The sequence below is a fragment of the Felis catus genome, chromosome F1 (assembly GCF_018350175.1).
Source record: "Felis catus isolate Fca126 chromosome F1, F.catus_Fca126_mat1.0, whole genome shotgun sequence".
Classification (NCBI taxonomy): domain Eukaryota; kingdom Metazoa; phylum Chordata; class Mammalia; order Carnivora; family Felidae; genus Felis; species Felis catus.
In genome coordinates, this window is record NC_058384.1 from 36679281 (window position 1) to 36700345 (window position 21065).

A 21065-nucleotide genomic window follows, 5' to 3' on the forward strand; every position below is an offset into this window, starting at 1 on the left:
AGCTTAGTAAAACCAAAGACCAAAGTAAAACTTTATTAGATCTGGCTATAATTAGTGGACTCTCAAGCACTCAGTGTTTTACTGAGAGTAGCAGTTACAGATGGGGCTTGGAAAGAGCCCAAAATTTAACAAATTTAATCAATCCTAAATATATCTTTCTCTTACCAGATTATGAATTCCTTAATGGCTGGGACTAGTATCAACTCTACATTCCTTTAAGCATCAAGACTGACTTTCTATACATTTGGATGGATAAATGGACAGGTGGACAAAGAAGCCATGGAACAAAAGATGTGTGCCACAGAGACTAAAGCTTGAGCAGAATACTTTGAATGTTTGTGAAACTAACTGGTTATTAAAGACAGACTGAGAATGTAGAAATGACACAGAATGTGAAGGTGACTAGAAGGGACAAGGAAGCGGGGATCACTACAACATACCCTCTGCAGCAAAAAAGCAGGAAGAAAAAGAGCACTGGGAAATAATACAAAGGCCAGGTGGAAAAGCTAACAAAAGAAAAGCAAATTAATGGAGGAAACAGAGAAAACAAGAGACATTAAAAGCAAATAGAGCAATACTGAGAAACCTAAACAGAATTGGTGGTCTTGTGCCTCTTCAGGGCAAAAGATAAGCTTTTTTAAAAATCTTACTTTAGGGATTTAATAATGGGTCTCTCAATAAAAATAGAATGTTGTGTTCACAAATGCAAAAGAGAACTGACATTATTACAAAGTTAAACACAGTGTAGTACAAACAACCTTATCAACCGAATTCTAAGACACATCGCAAAAGAGAGAGAAACATTAAGAGCTATGTTAGCCATGAAGGTAAAAAATAAATAATTGCACACAATTTGAAAATAAAAAGAAAAAATTTGATGACAAATATTTTTTACTTGTTTCAGTTAGAGGTTGAGAAAAAGCTTATATAGCTGTAAATTGATTTTAATTTCTTATAAAATTTGTATAGCATTTTACAATTTGTCATTTTTTCACATATACATTCTCCCATAATATGAAATGGATTTTTATTAAACCATATTACAGATGAGAAAAGAGAGACATAAAACAAGCTATTTGCCCAAAATCATATACAGTAGACAATACAAATGGATTTTAATACCAGATTTTCCAAATTTTATAATAAACTAAACCCATCAGAAAGAATATTTTCAAATTGTAATTTTAGGGGAAAAAGGTCTTTACGATATGTACATATTCCAAGGTGAAAAGATATCCTTTATACAACAGATAGGCAAGTGAAATTTTCTATTTCTCAAAGCAAGCTAACTATTTCCACTTTATAGAACTGAAAGCATTAATAACAAATGAGAAAAAGTAAAAATAAAAGGCTTCAAGATGACTTATATCTAAATTAACTTAAAGTTGGAAAAGCAATATACAGAAAACCTCAGGAAAGAAATTAGAAAGCTAAACCAGCCCACAGTATAGTCACCAAGAGAACATATGATACTGCAGTTAGCTAAGGCTCTGTGTGCTCAATTAGAAGAATCTGCAAACTAAATTAAATAAAGCAAAAGAGAAAACAGTTTGCATGGAATGCATCCAAGGGAACATTTATATAAATATGCTGGCAAATGCACTGACATTTTCCGAAAAAGATGTAGAAGAAATGGTTAACGATGTATTCTATAGGAAGGGGTGCTAAGAGACTTTGAATTTGACATGGGGGCAGGCTTACTTTTTTTTGTATTCCCCTTTGCATAATGATAGTAGAAATTTTATCATTTGTGTTTATTATTTTCTGATTTAAAAGACTGTTACCGAAAGGTGTTTTAAATAACTGCCATTAAGACAAACACAAATTTTAAAGAACTTGGATTATAACAAATGTATAACCTGGTTATAGTAGGTTTAATACACCGACATGCATTTAGAGATGACTGATATAATGATCATGAAGGCAGATTCATGTGTAAGCCGAGCTTTAACTCTGAGTACAGGTAGACCACGTAGAAATGTAAGGTAATGGCACTCTAGACATAAAGCAAACAATATAAGATCACGTAAGATTTGTTTGAGCATGAGTGACGTGGACCAATAAAATCAGTCTCAAACGGTCATGTGAGCCCAGGCCATGGATGGCCTAAAGAGTTAGACCGAAATGTAGACCTTATTCTGGAGATCAGGGTCTCTCAAACATAAGAATGTGTTTCAGAGGCCCCAGTTTGAGAAAAACTGCAGTTAACAACAGATTGAAAGCTCCTTGGCAAGGCACAGACTGCCACATACACTGGTCACACGATCAGAATGGCCAGCCCGACTCTAGCAACAGTGTGAGGCTCTGTTAAGGTTCCATAAAGGACATTACAGACATATGGTAAAAACCGAAAACCTCATTTTCATCCATGGTATCAGCCTAGTTCTTCAATAAAAGTGCCAAAAATGGGGGTGCCTGAGTGGCTCAGTCAGTTAACGTCTGACTCTTGGTTTTGGCTCAGGTCACGATCTCACTGTTAGTGAGTTCGAGCCTCACATCGGGCTTTGCACTGACAGTGTGGAGCCTGCTTGGGATTCTCTCTCTCCCTCTCTCTGTGTCTCCCCTGCTCATGCTCTCTCTCTCTCTCTCAAAATGAATAAACTTCTAAAAAATGTAAAAAGAAAGAAGTTACATAAACCTTAAAAAAAAATGTGCCCAGAATGATCCTAATCATAGAGTCTAACATGATTGAGAATATTTTGCTTAGTCATTTGTGATGCACAGAATTAACTTACTCATCCACTACTCTTGTGGTTTTAGTCTGCAACACCAGAAGCTATTTATTCCTATGTGTTTTCCCAGCAATTAGAATATGCTGCCATTAGAAATTTAGTGGTGACTATTATTCAGGAAAAAAATGTTACGAATATCTAGACTTTCAGTAAGTGTGAATTACTAATACTGAATCTTATTCATTATCTTTCTTATTTAAAAAAATCATTAGAATAGAAGAATATGACAGTTTTTCATAATATTTATCAGAATCCACAATTAGAACTAATTATGAAAAGAACAGGCTAGGCATTAGCCTGAAATGCAAAGAAGTACTTAGATAAATGTAATATATCCCTCATTAATACACAATTATTAGAAGCATTAAATCCTGCAATTTATTCTCCTAGCTTTGGAGTCAAAATCCCTCACTGACAAACTTTATATCATTATAGGTTATATATATATATATATATATATATATATATATATATATATATACACATATATATACATATATATGCATACATACACACACACACTACATACATATCAAAAGCATCCAATTACTTCTTCTGTGAGTTGTGAAAGGGAGGTACTTATAGTTTGCTTAAATTATAATAAACATTGTTTAAAAGCATATGCATATATTTTATTCTCTCTATAGATTATCACAGCTTTATGGTAGAAAGAGAAAGGTTGCTAATGTTCTCATTTTAAAGACAAACTGAGGCTCAAAGAGGTTAGACTCAAAACATAAAGCTAGCTCTCTCTCCCTCTCTCTGCCCCTCTCCCACTAGCACTATCTCTGCCTCCCTCAAAATAAATAAATAAACTTTAAAAAAACAGAACAAAACATTGGGGCTCCTAGGTGGCTCAGTCAGTTAAGCATCCAACTTCAGTTCAGGTTATGATCTTGCGTTTCATGAGTTTGAGCCCTACGTCAGGCTCTGTGCTGACAGCTTAGAGCCTGGAGCCTGCTTCAGATTCTGTGTTTCCCTCTCTCTCTGCCCCTCCACCCCCCTCAAAAATAAACAAACATTAAAAAATTTAAAAAACACAAAAACATAAAGCTAGAACTCCAACCAAATTCTTCTAAATTCAGCCTAACATTAGAGTTCTGCCATCCTAGTTAGCATCAAACAGCAGTGAAGAAAAACAGTGAATAAAAAAGCAATTTTCTTCTTACCAAAGAAATCGTAAAGAGAACAACCTAGTCTGTGTCCCTTTAATAGTTAAGAAGGGTCAGAATGTAAGAATCCCCTCAAGCCTAGGAGCCCCCAGGCCAGTTACCCACTTATCATTGCATGAAGTCCATTTGCCCAGATGTCCATACACTGTCAATTTCTCTGTGTTGTGACACAAATAAAGTTGAGAAACACTGCCACTGAGAACTCAGGAATACATAGGATGGTCTTAAACAATTTTTTTAATGTAAACTTCAGGGGTACCTGGGTGGCTCAGTCAGTTAAGTGTCTGACTCTTGATTTTGGCTCAGATCATGATCTTGTGGTTTGTGAGATGGGACCCTGCATCAGCCTCCTGCTTGAGAATATTCTCTCTCTCTCCCTCTCTTTCTGCCGCTCCTCTGCTCATGGTGCGCACATATTCTCTCTCTCTCTCTCTCTCAAAACAAATAAACTTAAAGAAAACATGAAGTTCATAAACTATAAAATTATCTACTAAAAAAGGTTACATCGATGATATAGCAGAATCTTGCTTCAAGGTTAACCACTGATTGCAATTCAGAGTATGGTGCAGTGGTTCTCAAGTTTTATCAATTACCAGTCATATAAAAGATAGCATTCATATTCACAATGCACTTAATCCAGAGTTTGTCAAAACCTAAATAAATTTTTCAAGTAATTAACACTGGAGTAACTTTTAATCATCAGTTATTTATCCTATCAGTGGCTTATTCTGTTCTGTAGCAGTGAAAGATAGCCCAAGGTCTGCATACAATTTCCAGTGCTAGCTACAGCTACACTATTCCCTTAGCACTCACTTAAGAGAGACAGGAATACAAACGAGTAAGAGTGATGTCACTACCAGACGACCTTAAATTGTTATAATGTTTAATCATTCACACATTACAATACTTACTATTAGTTTATACAGAACTCATAACCAATTGCAACATGCTTCACAACTGGTAACATTTCCATTGAGAACCCTTCACTTATGTAACATTACCCTTCATCTCAGCTCACCAACACCCCGCCAGACATGTGAACCCTTAGTTTATTTCCATTCTAATTACCTTCTAGCTTGTCAATATGAACTCTTAAAAGTTTAAAATTTCACACATATATGGAATTCCTACTTCCCAGCTGAAGTTTTTGCATGTGAACAATTTGGAAGAAATCAGTGCAAAGAAAAGTCCCATTGAAATTTGCAAATCCTGCTTAATCCCTCCAGATGCCACCAAACCTTTAACTGAGTACCATCAGATTTAGTGCTACAAATTCTTATTCTCTGCTACACATCCTTTTCAAAGTGAAACTAACTTAACTTATCAGCCCAAAATGCATTGGCCTCTTCCATCCTCCTTGTTTCTGGCACTTCTGCAACACTGAATGGGGGACTTGGAAGTTACTATGTATCCTTCCTTTAGCATTCATTTCTTCCAGACTGATCACATACAATAGAACGGAAGGAAATTTCATTACTAACACTTAATTTCTGTTGAAGTGATTGGGTGTTTATTTTAAACGCCACCACCATATAGAAACCAAATAGAAGTTTATATCTATATAGTGTTTTATGGTAAAATTTATAAAACATTTCGTGTCATTTTGTATCTGACTTTAACAACAATTCTTGAGCTATGCATTGCAGAATTTTACAACTGTGTAAAGTAAAATTAATAGAAGTTAAACGACCAAGTTAACACAAGTAATAAGCAGCAAAGCCAGGACCGAAAGCCATGTTTCAACTCTTAGTCTGGTATCTTTCCATTCCACCAGGAGGTTTAGAAGGTAGATACTGTTTTATCCATAAGGCGATTCCAGAGTTTAGGCTTTCAGAAAATCATGTCATCAAACCCATTTATTTCTGTTCACTTGGAAAGAAAGAGTTACCTATTCACATTCAATCAAACAGTAAGCATTTGTCTGTTTTGAGAGTCCCCACAATTACCTTTCGTAATAACAGGCATACCTTGTTTTATCGTGCTTCGCTTTACTGCACTCACAGATACTGAGTTTTTACAAACTGAAGGTCTGTGGCAACCCTGTGCCAAACAAGTGTATTTGTGCCCTTTTTCCAACAACTTTATATCTTTGTGTCACATTTTGGAAATTCTCATAGTATTTCAAACTTTTCCATTCCTGTTATATTTTTTACGGCAATCTGTGATCAGTGATCTTTGATGTTACCATAGTCGCCATGTTGGGGCTCCACAAACCTCAGCCATATAAGACAGCAAGCTCAACTGAGAAATGCTGAGTATGTTCTGACTGATCTGCCAACCAACTGTTCCCCGATTTCTCTCCTTATCCTTAGGCCTCCCAATTCCCTAAGACACAATATTGAAATCAGGTCAATCAATAACCCCAGAGTGGCCTCTAAGTGTTTTTTTAATGAAAGGGAGGGCCACACGTCTCTCACTTTAAATCAAAAGCTAGAAATGATTAAACTGAGTGAAGAGGCATGTCTAAAGCCAAGAGAGGCTGAAAGCTAGGCCTCTTGAGACAAACAGCAAGTAGTAAATGCAAAACAGAAGTTTTTTGTTTTTTGTTTTGTTTTGTTTTGTTTTGTTTTGCAAAAGAAAAGTTCTTAAAGGAAATTAAAGATGCTACTCCAGTGAACACACAAATGATAAAGCAATACAGCCTTATTGCTGACAGAGAGAAAATTTTAGATCAAACCAGCCACAACATTCCCAGAAGCAAAAGCCTAATCCAGAGCAAGGCCCTAACTTGCTTTAATTCTATGAAGGCTGAGAGAGGTGAGAAGCTATAGAAGAAAAGTCTGAAGCTAGAAGAGGCTGGTTCATAAGGCTTAAGGAAAGAAGCCATCTCCACAACATAAGAGTGCAAGGCGAAGCAGCCAGTGCTGATATAGAAGCTGCAGCAAGTGATCCAGAAGATCTAGCTAAGGTAATTAATGAGGGTGGCTACGTTAAACAACAGATTTTCTATGTGGGCAAAACCACCATATACTGAAAAAAGATGCCTTGAATAGCTGGAGAAGAGACATCAATGTCTACCTTCAAAACTTCACAAGACAGACTGACTCTCTTATTAGGGGCTAACACAGCTGGTGACTTTAAGTTGAAGCCAACAGAATTCACCATTCCAAAAATCCTATGGCCCTTAGGAACAATTCTAAATCTACTCTGCCTGTGCTCTAGAAATGGAACAACAAAGCCTGGATGACAGCACATCTGTTTATAACACAGCTTGCTGAATACTTTAAGCCACTGTTGAGCCCCACTGCTCGGAAAAAAAAAAAAAAGATTCCTTCCAAAATACTACTGTTCTCTGACAATGCACCTGGCCACCCAAGAGCTCTGACAAAGATGTACAACAAGATTAGTGTTGTTTTCATGCCTGCAAACACACCATCCATTCTGCAGCTCATGGATCAAAAAAGTAATTTTGACTTTCAAGTTTTATTATTTAAGAAATATATTTCACAAGGCTTATAGATGTCACATACAGGGATTCCTCTGACCTGGGCAAAGTGGAAATCTTCTGGAACAGATTCACCATTCCAGTTGCACTAAGGACATTCATGATTCACGAAAAGAGATCAAAATATCAACATTAGCCGGAGTCTGGAAGAAGGTGATTCTAACTCTCATGGATGACACTGAGGAGGTCAAGACTTCAGTGGAGGAAGTAACTGCAGATGTGGTGGAAACAGCAAGAGAACTGGAACTAAAGATGGGACTGAACTGCTGCGATCTCATGATCAAACTTTAATGGGCAAGGAGCTGCTTGTTACGGATCGCAAAGAAACTGACTTCTTGAGATGTAGAAACTACTCCTGGTAAAGATGCTGTGAAGATTGTTGAAATCACAACAGAGGATTTAGGATATTAGGACATTAGGTTATCAGGACAACAAAGGATATTATGTAACTTAGTTGATAAAGCAGTGACAAGAGGATTTGCTCCAATTCTGAAAGAAGTTCTACTGTAGGTAAAGCGCTATCAAACAGCATCACATGCTACGGAGAAATTGCTGGTGAAAGGAAGAGTCAATCAGTGCAGCAATGTCAGTCACTTTATTTTAAGAAATTGCCACAGCCACCCCAACCTTCAGCAACCACCACTCTGATCAGTCAGCAGCCATCTAAGCAAGACTGTCCACCAGCAAAAAGAGCATGACTCCTGAAACCTCAAATGGTGGTTAGCAAGTTTTGACATTTTTTACTTAAGCCATATACATTGGTGTTTTAGACATAATGCTATTTCACACATACCAGAATACAGCCCAGGGTGAACATAACTTTTGCATCCACTGGGAAGCCAAAAATTTCATCTGACTTACTTTATTGTGATAGTTGCTTTTTTATGGTGGTGTAACCAGAACCCACATCATCTCTGAGGTATGCCTGTATTCACCCTCCTCTTCTAGCTTGCCTTCCCTCTTCATTAGAAAAACAAAAAAGGTTCAGGGGAGGTGGAATGGAGGATGGGCTAAATGGGTGATGGGCATTAAGGAGGGCATTTGTTGTGATGAGCACTGGGTGTTGCATGTAAGTGATGAATTACTAAATTCTACTCCTGAAACCAATACTACACTGTATGTTAACTTGAATTTAAATGAAATCTTGGAAGAACATGAAAAAAAGTTCAAAGGACACTCTATATCAGAATAATAACTTTTTCCAAAGAAAAATTTCCTTAAACATTAGTATGTTTAAAAGTATGGTTAAAAGTAAAACAATAAGCTAAAACAGTTACAAAAATATAAAAACATTAAACGTCTAATGAAAGAAGAGTAAACACCAAATACACCAAAAAGTAAAAGTGAAACAGGCAAAAAATACAAATTCCAAAATTTAACACCTCCATGCAGATGGCATGAGGTGTTGCATACAGATAGCAGGCCTCCATTCGGCCAATTTGTTGATTACAGATGCCAGAAGTAGAAAATGGAGTCTTCAGTCATTCCCTTAGTTGCAGAAGATGCAACACTCTTGTCCTTCTGGGTTAAAAATATCTGTGTGGGAGGAAGGTACCTCTTAAAGAGCACTGAGCTCTTGTTTAGTCATCCCTTCCAACCTATAAATCAAGCAAAAGCCACCCATCATCTATTCTCTTCACTCCTAGCTTTTAAATGTAGAGTTTTAACTCAGAATAAGTATTATCAAGTCCCTTATTAACAATATATAAATATTTTTTGTGTTCTGATAAAATGAAATTCAGCCATATCTAAAAAGGTAAATTCTAGTCATATTTAAAAGTATGGGGTTTTTTTAATGTTTTTATTTATTTTTGAGACAGAGACAGACAGAGTGTGAGCAGGGGCGGGGCAGAGAGAGAGAGGGAGACACAGAATCCGAAGCAGGCTCCAGGCTCTGAGCTGTCAGCACAGAGCCCAACGCGGGGCTTAAACTCACAGACTGTGAGATCATGACCTGAGCTGAAGTCGAACACTTAACCGACTGAGCCACCCAGGTGCCCCAAATTATGTTTTAAAGTAAATATAAATTGTGTATGTTAAATCTGCCATATATATTAAACATAATAGAAATCATATATTTTCAAAGAATGAAAATACCATAATAATATAAACTATAAATCATGTTAAATAGAATTTAGTCTTACTGTAACGATTTAGAAGGCAATTCAGAAGTGTTCAATAATTTCATTTTCAATATTTTGAACACCATTTTACAAGTAAGAAACTAGTAGTATATAAGCTTTAAAGTAGAAAATTTGATATGAGGGTCATCCCTCTTCTTTCCATATCTATCTATTAAAAAAAAAAGACTGTTGCCTAGATAATACCTGAGGGAAATGAGTCAAAAAAAAATTGCCAAAAGATCTTATAAATTCCCAAATCAAGTAAACCAAAAGTAAATGGATTTCATAACAGCTTTATAAAGAATTTAGGACTGGCAGTGCAGAGCTTGGTTGGGATTCTCTCTCTCTCTCTGCCCCTTCACACCCCCCCACACACACACACACGCACACACAAAAAAATGAATAGTTAAAAAAAAAAAAAAGAAAAATTTTGGATAGGTACATCAGCCTCAAAGGCCAAATTTAGGAGCATAACACATACAAAGTATTGAAGATTCATTTGTTTTCAACTATTAAGCTAAAAATGAAGTAAATATTTACAAATTACGATTCTGAGTTTCAACTAGTGTTCAATTTTAATATTTCCACTTTTTAGACTAAACACTGTCACAAACACAATAGTAACCACTAAGAACTTGGAAACTAGTATTTTTGTACATAAAAATTCTCAGCTTACTATTGCTTCAATAACACATTTAAACCTATACACAGTGAACACAACACATAATCTTGATGCAACTATAATGCCCTTATCGTCAATAATTATTCTGTACATACTTATTACGAAAATCACACTTTTGGTAGCAAAACTACCATTTCAAAATTGAGTTCTCACATTCCCTATAGTAATAAGAAACAAAATAAAAAGAGGCGACACATCATTCTCTGAAAATCAAATAATTAACCTCATTAATCACTTATAAGTATTAAACAGAAAATACTATTTTAATTTCTATAAAAGAGTAACAGTGACCAAGACCTTGAAAAAAAATTCCCCAAATATTAAACAACTTCCTCTTCAAAAAAAAAACAAAAAACCCACATGTACAACTTCCTCTTCCAAAACATCATATCCAAAATACACTGGAATCTCAAAACAAAAAAAAACCATTTCAGAATCCTTTCTGAACGGCTTCCACACAAGTTTATCTCACAGCAACTGTACTTTGACCGCACAGACCCTGAGGACATACCGTGTGCCAGTGTATTCAAACACACCTGGACTCATTTGGATTTCACTTCAACCGATGTTTCCTACACACATTCCTAAATGATTTCAAATAATCTCGGATCAAATTAGTAAGAAGGCTAGATTTTACAATCGCCCAGCTGACAAAATTTTAAAGGACAGCTTAATTTTAATGAATGATAAATTTGGATACCACACACAGCCTTATGCTTGGTGCATTTCTGCTACCAAACCAACACATGTTATTTTTGGAATGACTAATTTCTGGACACTTACACATTTGCAGAAGACCATCAGATGCACTAAACTGATAGCTCTACACTTTATTTTCAGATTCAAATGATAAATAAGAAGGAACTGAAAGAGGAAAAGGCTCTATCTGATGTTCACCAGTTCTGCCTACTAAGTTACAGAGTTTGTGGTTTATCAACACAGTTCTATCAAAAAAAAAACCCCAACTTTTAAATACAGCATATATGGCTTGTGATGTAAAAATCTACAGTCTTTCAAAGTTCTTTTACATTAAAGTTTTTTTTAAGGTTTAAGAAATCTAAAATAGGTATTGAAAATACAGCACCACCATTAACTAATTTCATGTTAACAGCAGAATATAACTTCATAATTATTGGATATCATCCACGCAGAAGACACTTTTTCTGCAAATTCACAAGAGATCCAAAGAGGTCTTTATGTTCAAAAACCTAAAATCCAGTGGTTGGCATAAGGCAGGGTGATAAAGATCAAGTTCGAGACAATATAACTGCCACAAGACCGGTATCAAAGGGATTATTACTCAGCAACTTCTTTTTATATCTTTTACTTCTGAAGCTTCACTTTTACACATTTCGTCAGTTCAAAGTTGTTATACTTTTAGAGAAGAAATGAATTTAACAGTAATTATTAAATTCCCAATACCTTTTACAATTTCCATTCCTTTTCTTTAAAATCCATTTCAGTACCTTGAAAACAGTGCTTCAACAATTCAACAAATATTCGCTGAACCCACGCCTTGGGTCAGACCTGTTTTAGGCTAAGTTAACAAAACTAAACCTGAACGACCCCCTGCCAAGGCAGATTACGCTTAACAGAGAGTGCTTCTTGGTCATGTTCGTTAGATATAAATGTTTATACCAAAAGCAATATATTCCTTACTCTTAGTTATGCACTTCAGATTTCACATACGAAGTAAAACTACAACCAACTTCAGAAAAAGTCTGGTACCCAACTGAGAGCTGACAAGATAGATTCTAACTGTCTCTCCCTCCATCACCTCAGGACTATCCTTGACTCACCCCTGTCTCCTCTATCCCACTGTCCCCCCACACACCCCACACAGAGCTGAGTTGGGTGCCCTCTTCAGGCTCACTCCTCTACACCATGCAACCTCTCAAACAGGCCTTCCTACGCTATTACAATCACTGATTTGAAACTTCGTGAATGTCATCTTTTTAACTGCTCTTCACCTGTGCTGGACGCTCAGAAACATTCAATGAATGAACAAAAGAGGGCTGAATGTCTAATACTAATATGGTGTTTATGCTCTTCTTCTCATCGTCATCTTTTAATGTCTATTAAAAATTAATACCTCAACAACTCTGGTCAAGCCAGAATTAGTTGGGGATTTCCTAAAAGGGTGGCTTTTCAAAATTGCTGAGGAAAATTTCGATGCTGTTTTAAAAAGATGGCTACTGTATTTGAAAGGCAGCGCAATATCATTGTTGACTCAAGTTCTAGAATAAAAAAAAAAAAACCAGGTTCAAATACTAACCCCACCTCTTAGAACTGTGTGACCTTGGCAAGCTATCTCACCTTCCATTTCCTCATCTTTATGAAAAGGTTTACAGTCCCTACTTCATATGGTCACCATGAAGATAAGCTAGAAATGTAGGCTCTAAGCACATTTACTGACATAAACACTAAATTGTAATTTTTATTACTATTTCTATGAAACATTTAAATGGAAGCCTAATCAGAAAAAATAAATCAATAAATAAGGCTTTATAATCATATGCTACATACAGCTTTATTTTATTACCTGAAAATTTATAAACAAAAAAATATCTTAATGGAATTCACTGAACAAAGACGTAAATCTACACACTTATCAAAAGCTGTTAATCACAAATTACAAATGGAGCGTCAACATAGATGGGGGAAGAGACGGTAAAACCTAACTAGAAACCGACAGAAGTACATTCGATCTTTAGTTCAGAGATCTTTCCACCATAAGCAAACTGCATCTTTTTAATTAATTCGACTTTATAAGGCTTTCTTTAAAATTAAAATGCTCCCTTGAGGGCTATCAGTTGTTCACACCTCACTGTGAATTACTTTAATCAGATAAATACATAAAGTAACACCAGCTACTTAAAGAAATTGTTATTCAAAGAGTAGTGAGAAGAGGGGTAGCTTTAAAACTAGTGTGCTTGGCATGGAGTAAGCCTGTTTAATGCTCATAGCGAGCATCTTTATGCAGTCACCGGACAGCATGATGACAATGGCACCCGCAAGATGACAGCAGGGGAATTTTAAGGACCATCAAAGCCAACTCTCCTCTACTAGGTGGTATGAGGTGCTCTTTAAGGAAACTTCCAGTGTTATTATTCCACTGTTCTCTTCTGCAATATGCCCTAAGACCCCAAGTAGCACCAACTTCCTAAATACTTCTAAAAAAACAAAACAAAACAAAAATCAATTGACAAGCACCTGTGGCAAATTCCCACAAAGCAAAAATGACTGAACCACCACAGAACCATGAAACAAGACACCCTTTTCTACAGAGAAAATTAAATCACTATCCTTGATTTATATAAACTAAGAGTCTAACTACACCCAAAATAAATACAAAAAGAAAACCATTCAACTTAACAATATTGGAACACCAGAGTGTTTCAGCGGTTTCTCAAAGCTATCTTTAATGCTTTCTGGCTCAAGTAAAAATATCTTTAAAAAGAATCTCTCCTAGTTTCTCTAATGTTACTTGAGCATAACCGTGAGAGCTTTAAAATGGGGGAAAAAATTCTGAATGTTAAATATTAAGAAGTATTTCCAGGGAAGAAACATTCTTTTGGAACTGATTGAGAACATACTTCACACTCAATGCCTTTGATTTTCATTGTTATTTAAAATAATACTCTGGCTGTCTGCTTAAAGTACCCCAAAAATGCCTACTGCTAAATGTATATTTTAAAAGGTAAATTATTGCCTTGCAATACCTTGCAAATCAAACATAAAGATTTGGTGGCAAAGAAAAGGGGATATTATTTGAGCATAAGAAAACCCTCCAAATGAGAGAGTATCAAGAGAATATGAGGAACATATCAGGTCAAGGAAACAAGACTGTTCCAAGGAAAAACCCCTGAACAAACCTGTGGGGCTGTGGCAACAGAGCAGTGCCCAAGCAACAGTCCCACGGCACACCCCTGTGAAGGAGAGGGCCACCATCCCCCACAGAGAACAGTGGGAAGTCAACATTAAAAACCAAGAAGTGACCTTGGATTGAAGCAGCCAAACTAAAGAATATGTGAACATATCGAAGTACCTAATGAGATATGTCACAATCAAACCATTAAAATCAAACTCCGCAGCACCCCATCAAGGTATCAAGCAACAAATACTGAACGCAGAAAGCCGATGTGCTTTTTACACTTGCAGGCGGCGATGCCAGGAAGCACGTAACGCTCCAAAGCCAAGTATAAAAGTACAGCTATTCTTAAATTTTCTATAATAAAACAAAAAATGGCATACCTCAAAGATATAGTTCTAAAGAACCACATTAAATTTTGTCCCTGGTTAGTAACTATGAGAAAATAGTTTTTCTTCAACAATCTACGACGTAAAGGTAATAATACTTCGAGTCACGATGACTCTAAATGATCCCCATGCTAGGTGTGGGGATCCCCATTGGTAGGTGGGATGGGGAATAAATGGGCTTTAAGGTAGACTCCAAAGCACACGTATATAGCAACTGTCCCAGTAAATCTTGTGATGGGAGAAGAGAGCAAGCAGATGTGGGTCCTGAATGGAAAGAGCTTAAGCACAGAGTATCCCAAAATAAGCCCACTGGTCCAAGATATACATGGTCATATATTCCTATTGTCCCTGCTTCTGTCATACCAGCACACACTTAAGATCACTTCTACAACAAGCAGCTCTCGGTGAATTAATCTGATCCACATCTATTTGACCAATGGCCAGGTACCATGCTAGGTCCAATTTCTTCTATTCATTCTGCAAATATTCACTTAACATGCCAGACACTGCGCTAGGGTTTTCTCTAAAGGTTACAAATTAATAAGTGATGGCCCGGTTCTTAAACAACTTATTTGAAGCAGAGCAAACAGACACTCAGACCCAGCTATATGTCTATATACTACTATATCAGACATATCTGAAGAACAGTAAGTGCTAAAATACAGGCAGAAGCAAAATGCTATGGATTCTGTGGAAACAGCATCCCTACAGACAAAATTTATCAAATGCAAAAGCAAGCTTAGAAATACCCTTTCTTGTGCAGGTCATGGGGGTTAGTAAGTTAGGATTCTCTGGCCTAAGGTTCTCATTTAAGAACAGAGTAGGAGGCAGTTAAGCTGTTAACACAGCTAGAGATCAGAAAGGTGGATAACTTGATACTGGGTTGGATGGGTTCTATAAATAGAAAGTCAGTTAGCAAAGGGAGATTTGTTCCTAACAGAAATTACTGTAGCAAAGGAGAAAGGAATAAAGAAAACAAGATTTGCTAAAGAAATGTGTGAAAACTACTAATAAATAGCTACAGCTGTTACATCAAAGATTCATTGGGGCGGCTGGGTGGCTCAGTTGGTTAAGCATCCCACTTTGGCTCAGGCCATGATCTCACAGTTTGTGGTCTCGAGCCCTATGTCTGGCTCTATGCTGATAGCTCAGACCCTGGAGCCTCTTTAGGATTCTGTATCTCCCTGGCTCTCTGCCCCTCCCCCACTCATGCTCTGTCTCTTTCTGTTTCTCAAAAGTAAACTAAACGTTAAAAAAAAAAAAAAAGATTCACTAAACACAGAGACATAAATCTCTGGGGGAGGGGGATATCCTGAGCCAGCATCAATAACCACAAAGGAAGAACTCGGTATTTTTTTTTTTACGTGGAATTACCCTGGATTCATTAATTTCAGGGAGGACACTGTATTCCTGTTTCAAATATACATATATATATATCTGCACCATATATAGATTATACCCTAATATTTCCTTGAATGGTAACAATGAAGCCTCTCCCGACCTGATTTGAAGTTACTACCCAATGAGAGGCAATAGAGCAGATTTTTAAAGTTAGCTTAAATCTATTAAAAAGCAGATTAAAACACACACTCTGGAGCTAGACTACTTTGGGCAAGTTTCTTCATTTCTCTGTGCTTCAGTTTCCCCGTGTGCAAAATGAAGATAAGCATTTCCCTCCCATAGGATGTTCATGAGATTTAAACAGCACATGCAGAACGGTCAGAATTGAGCCCAGCACAGAGCGCTATGTAAGTGTTAGCAGTCTTGCTGCTGCTGTTGCTGCTACCACTGGAGGTGGAGCTCTCAACAAAATGTAAAAGAGAAAGCTAGAGTACCAAGGCCATTGCCTGGAAGAAAAACCCTAAGAGGAGGCATCTTCAACTCTGTATTGAGGAAGGGTTACTCTTCGGTTCCCTGAAGTCCTGAATCACTTTGGGGAATGCAGGGGCAGTGTGGTAACAACAAATTCTGCTATTAGAATTAAGGAAAGGCCATCACTGCTGGCTGTACTTTGCTGGCTGCTGGGAAACATGAAAGACAGCAAAGAGAGGGGTGACAATAGCAATTCCCTAGGAAATCTACCAGGAAGAGTATTAAGATCTAAATTTTGGCATTTCACTCTTGGATAGTTGCCACAGAAGTTACTAGGGAAGTTGTCCCATCCATGGCCCATCCATGAAAATATGGGCCAACCAGTCCACAAGATACCATCAGAACCAATTCTACTAACACAAGGGGACACAACAGAGAAACACCACCAACTACTCTCGTGACAATTTTTTAATTGGTGGGGCCTCCGTATGACACTATTTCCCAGTGTTTTAAGTGTGTTGTTGTCAAAAAATCAATGTCATGTCTTTGAAACAAGTCCAAATAGCAATAGATCAGATGAAGATCACCCTTTTATCAGAACTAGCTATATTAAGTTATATTTCAACAACTAGTACCATTTCGAGTAACCAACTAAAACTTAAGTAGTAATTTGTCTCTGAAGATATTTGTGAAGTAAACAAAAGAGAGAATTTAAAACCTCTCTATTAGAAAGTGAACAAGAGAAACATGCCAACTATCTATATGTAATATTACCAATCTTAGCATAAAACAAGTTTACCCTGAGCATAGTATTTTCTATTGGATCAACAGATAATCTTCAAAAAATAAATTAATATTCCGAGAAGTGCAGAGAGCATTTTAATGGATTTCCCAACATCTACTCCTTGCCAGTTGTTTAGTAATAATCAATCATGATAATCTTGCCACTCACCCCTCTACCACTACCCCCACCAATGATTATTTTCCGAATGGTTGGGCCCATGCCAACTTAGGCCAATGGGAGCCAATGTTTTGGAAGTTTCTGGGAAAGAAATGGTCTGGCTCTAAACAGAGTGCCATGAAAAGCCAGTGTCTGTCACCCCCCAAGGTCATAAAAGAGAAAGGAGGGTTCCAACTTCTCTTGACAGCCACCCTACAACCAGGAATTTAAATCTTCCAATGATACCAGTTACTATGAGAGGCAGAGCTGAGATGGAGAAAGAACCTGGATCGTTGATGACCTACTTCCAGACTTCCTCTTAAATGAACTATCAAGTTCACTCATTGCTTAAATTGGTTTTATATTTGTGCCCCAAAACATCCTAATTTACACATTTTGTTTTTCAGGCTTTTTACTGTGTAAGAATGTCATCCATGTTCACCAGAAGACTAGCAAAAAAACAAAACAACAACAAAAACTACCCTATTTTAAACAAACTGATGCACCTATCAGATTCATTAAAATAAATAGATTTTATTGACAGTTACATAGGAATATTCCAATAACTCTCTCTAATAATTTCTGGGCATTTTCCCTTTACTAGTTACCAATAAAGTAGAAAGTTAATCAAAACATTTAGAAACATCAATCTGACATAAAATTTTAGTTATATAGTAGCATTACTTTTTAAAGCACAAAAAGTGTAACTTGTTAGAACCAAAAATATTAGTCATATTCATACTATTTAAGCCACAATTAAAATAAAGACAGTTACTTATACCTTTAATATAATTGGCTTCAGCTTTATTAAAAATCTGTAGAGGGGCGCCTGGGTGGCTCAGTTAAGCATACCGACTTCAGCTCAGGTCATGATCTCACGGTTCATGAGGTGGAGCCCCATGTAGGGCTCTGTGCTGACAGCTCAGAGCCTGGAGCCTGCTTCAGATTCTGTGTCTCCTCTCTTTCTCTCTCTCTCTCTACCCCTCCCCACTCATGCTCTCTCTGTTTTTAAATAGTACTTAAATAACATTTTTAAAGTGTTAAAAAATTTTTCTTAAAATCTTTAGAATTTGCTGCCCGTGAGTCATCTTAATGGCATACATGGGTAGAATGGATTAATCGCAACCTACAGAGAGGCTAAAGTGTTCATTTTAGCTATTTGTTATATCCCCAACCTCACTGGGCTGGAGAAACTATTAAAATACAAATGAAGAGGTTTCTAATGAGTAGTGATTTAAACAATAACAACAGTAAAAAGGCAAGAAAGGAATAAAAGAAGGGCAGAAGCAGAAGATAAAAACTGGAATAACTAGTTCCTAAAAAATGGCAAAGGGCAAAGGGAGGAAGGAAGGAGAAGACACTCAGAAGTCCTTATGGAAAGGTCACAATGTCTCCGACACATGATACAGATCGGATGTTATATAAGGCAGATTGATCCTTGTAACAAAATCACTTTAGCATGCATCTAAAATTATAGAGTACTCATGTTTTACAAAGGAATTCAGCCTGTTTTACAAACACATCAGGTGAGCATCACCCACCTTAGCTAATGTTATGGTATAGGTGTTCTGAAGACTTATTCATACCATAAATACACTAAAGAATAGATTTAAATTGGAGCTGAAAAAATAATGCATCCATTTCAGTCTTCAAAGGGAACTTAGCTGTGCCCAGAAAGAATGTAAATAGACCAACTTTAATACACGTAGGAAAGCAAAAGATAACCTTTTTAATTTGAAAAAGCTTCCTACAACCTGTGTAGGCTCACTCCTCGCCTGGGGACAAACCTGATCACAGCTATAGTTCAAACAGGCCAGAAGTATAGCAGGCAGGACTGGTGGAGTCAGGAACATGTGTGACTTCATACCTAAAATTAGCCAGGTCCATTTCACCACAAGCTGGGTTGGGCTCCTCTATTTTAAGGTGTGCAGCTCCAAATTGCTTAAGAGCATATAATTGCTGGCCAGATTCTGGAGCTAAGAGTGTCAGCAGACCTGCCACCAAGTCTTTAGAGTGGGCAAGCAGTCCACAGGATCCCACACTTAATCATCATGATTTATCTACAATCTAAGTACACTGTAAGTGAAATCACACACTGGAGATATCCATGAAAACATATCACACAAGGGCACGTCAAAAAAGAAGAGAGAGCCCTTCCTCTTTTGTACCACACCTCCCCCTGATGCACACATATTACATATGACAAATTGGGGAAAAAAACTGACAAAATTATTTAGAAGTGACAGCTGAAACCATTCCAAGTAATGTCACACTATTATTTACCTCCCTCGGAAAGTGTTTGCTCCTGGGGTAAATCCCACAGAAGGGGCTACTCAGTCTGCACTCTGCATTCTGGAAACATTAGAAGGGAACTGGTGTGGCCCCCATTGCTCTGGTAGGAGAATTTCCACTAATGTTTACAATAGGGGCTAACTTTTAAAAGACAAATGAAAGAAAACGACAAGAGTGCCTTCCTGCCAAAACTAACCATCATTCTACCAACAAATGGTAAAGCTGAGTTCTATGGCCTTAAGGTACACCTGAAAATTAAGCTGTACAGATAACATTCACGATTCCTACAATCTCATGGCAAAGACCTAGCCATCTATTTTATTAACAGAAGTTTGAGATGCTACATTCAGAACATACAGTTAGTGCCACCATTATGCTGATACTATTACGTTCTGGTAGGCTACCACACTAACGCTTGTTTTGATAGACTCAACTATTTTAAGAATTAACAAAACACACATACCTTCATTTTCAGAGGCATGACATTTCACTTTCAATACCAAGTCAAAGGTTCTCTCTGGATTTTCCCTAAAAGAAAAAGAAATTTGTGGTATTTATTTCCTATGACAAATAACTAAGCATCTCTGCAGAGTTTATATTTTCTTAACTCAAAAAACTAATCTTGGTCTTGTTGCAATATGTTCCATTAAACTATATGAGCACAATGTAGAAAATACCAAAGTTTTTTCCCAATTCAGTAATGTTAGAGGCTTAGGAGTTCTGAGACCTGCAGCAAACATTTAACCTCAGCCTGTTTTCTCACCTATAAAGTGCCTTGTTCACTTCGAAGAATAATTGTGAGGATTATATATCAACTAATATATATGGAAGTACTTTATATTCAGTGCTGTATAAATGTAAAGCACTGACTTTATCTCATTGAATCAAAACTGGAAAGCCAGTACGCTCCTAAGTATCTCTACCTTTTCCTGCCAACAAAGCTGGCCAGCAGGTTCCCAGGCTTTTTTAAAAAGACTTTCAATAAAAATGTAAATGATGAATACCTGGTTCCACCTGCCACATTCTAGACCACCACAGAACAGTCATAATGCTCCTTAAATGTGACACCTTGCATATGCTCCTCTTGAGATGTAATTACTGCCAACCATGTTTAAAGTAGCAAACCATACGTAAACTGCAAGGCTAACAACAAAAACCTTGCTTTATGTCGATTATCTTTGGAGAAATCACACATCTGCCTCAATATTAGAGTTTCCCACTAGGAACAAAAGGTTGCTTCATTCTGAAGTTACCTACTTCTTTACTAACTTTTCATACACTCAACCTATTCATTAATTTCAAAAAGCAAGTTTACATCTAGTGAGACACACTTTCTAACATAGTTCTGTTTTAATGTCTTTCTGCTAGAAGATAAAAGATTAGGCAAAATGTGAGACCACAATGTCCACGTGACCGAAGTGTTAATCTATCTGTTATTCCTGCTAAGGAGACCTTACTGTCTTTGCACATTGGCTGTTTTTAATATGCACTTCATTCAATAAAGTGATGCCAGTTTTGGCTTCTAAGTAAACATGAACTTTTCTAAACTTATTACAAGAATCTAAAATCACAGAAAGTGACAAGCTATATAAATTAATTTAGAAATA

At 36.8% G+C, this 21065-nt stretch overlaps 1 protein-coding gene across 5 annotated transcripts in view; it reads right to left on the bottom strand.

Moving 5' to 3' along the window:
* Window positions 1–21065, bottom strand: part of DENND1B (DENN domain containing 1B) — a 268689-nt gene that overhangs the window by 239975 nt on the left and 7649 nt on the right. For all 5 annotated transcript variants that reach the window (XM_019821935.3, XM_019821934.3, XM_045048956.1 and 2 more), the window contains exon 2: window positions 19922–19986. In XM_019821935.3, the coding sequence (XP_019677494.2) occupies window positions 19922–19986 (65 nt within the window). The remainder of the gene's footprint in view (window positions 1–19921; window positions 19987–21065) is intronic.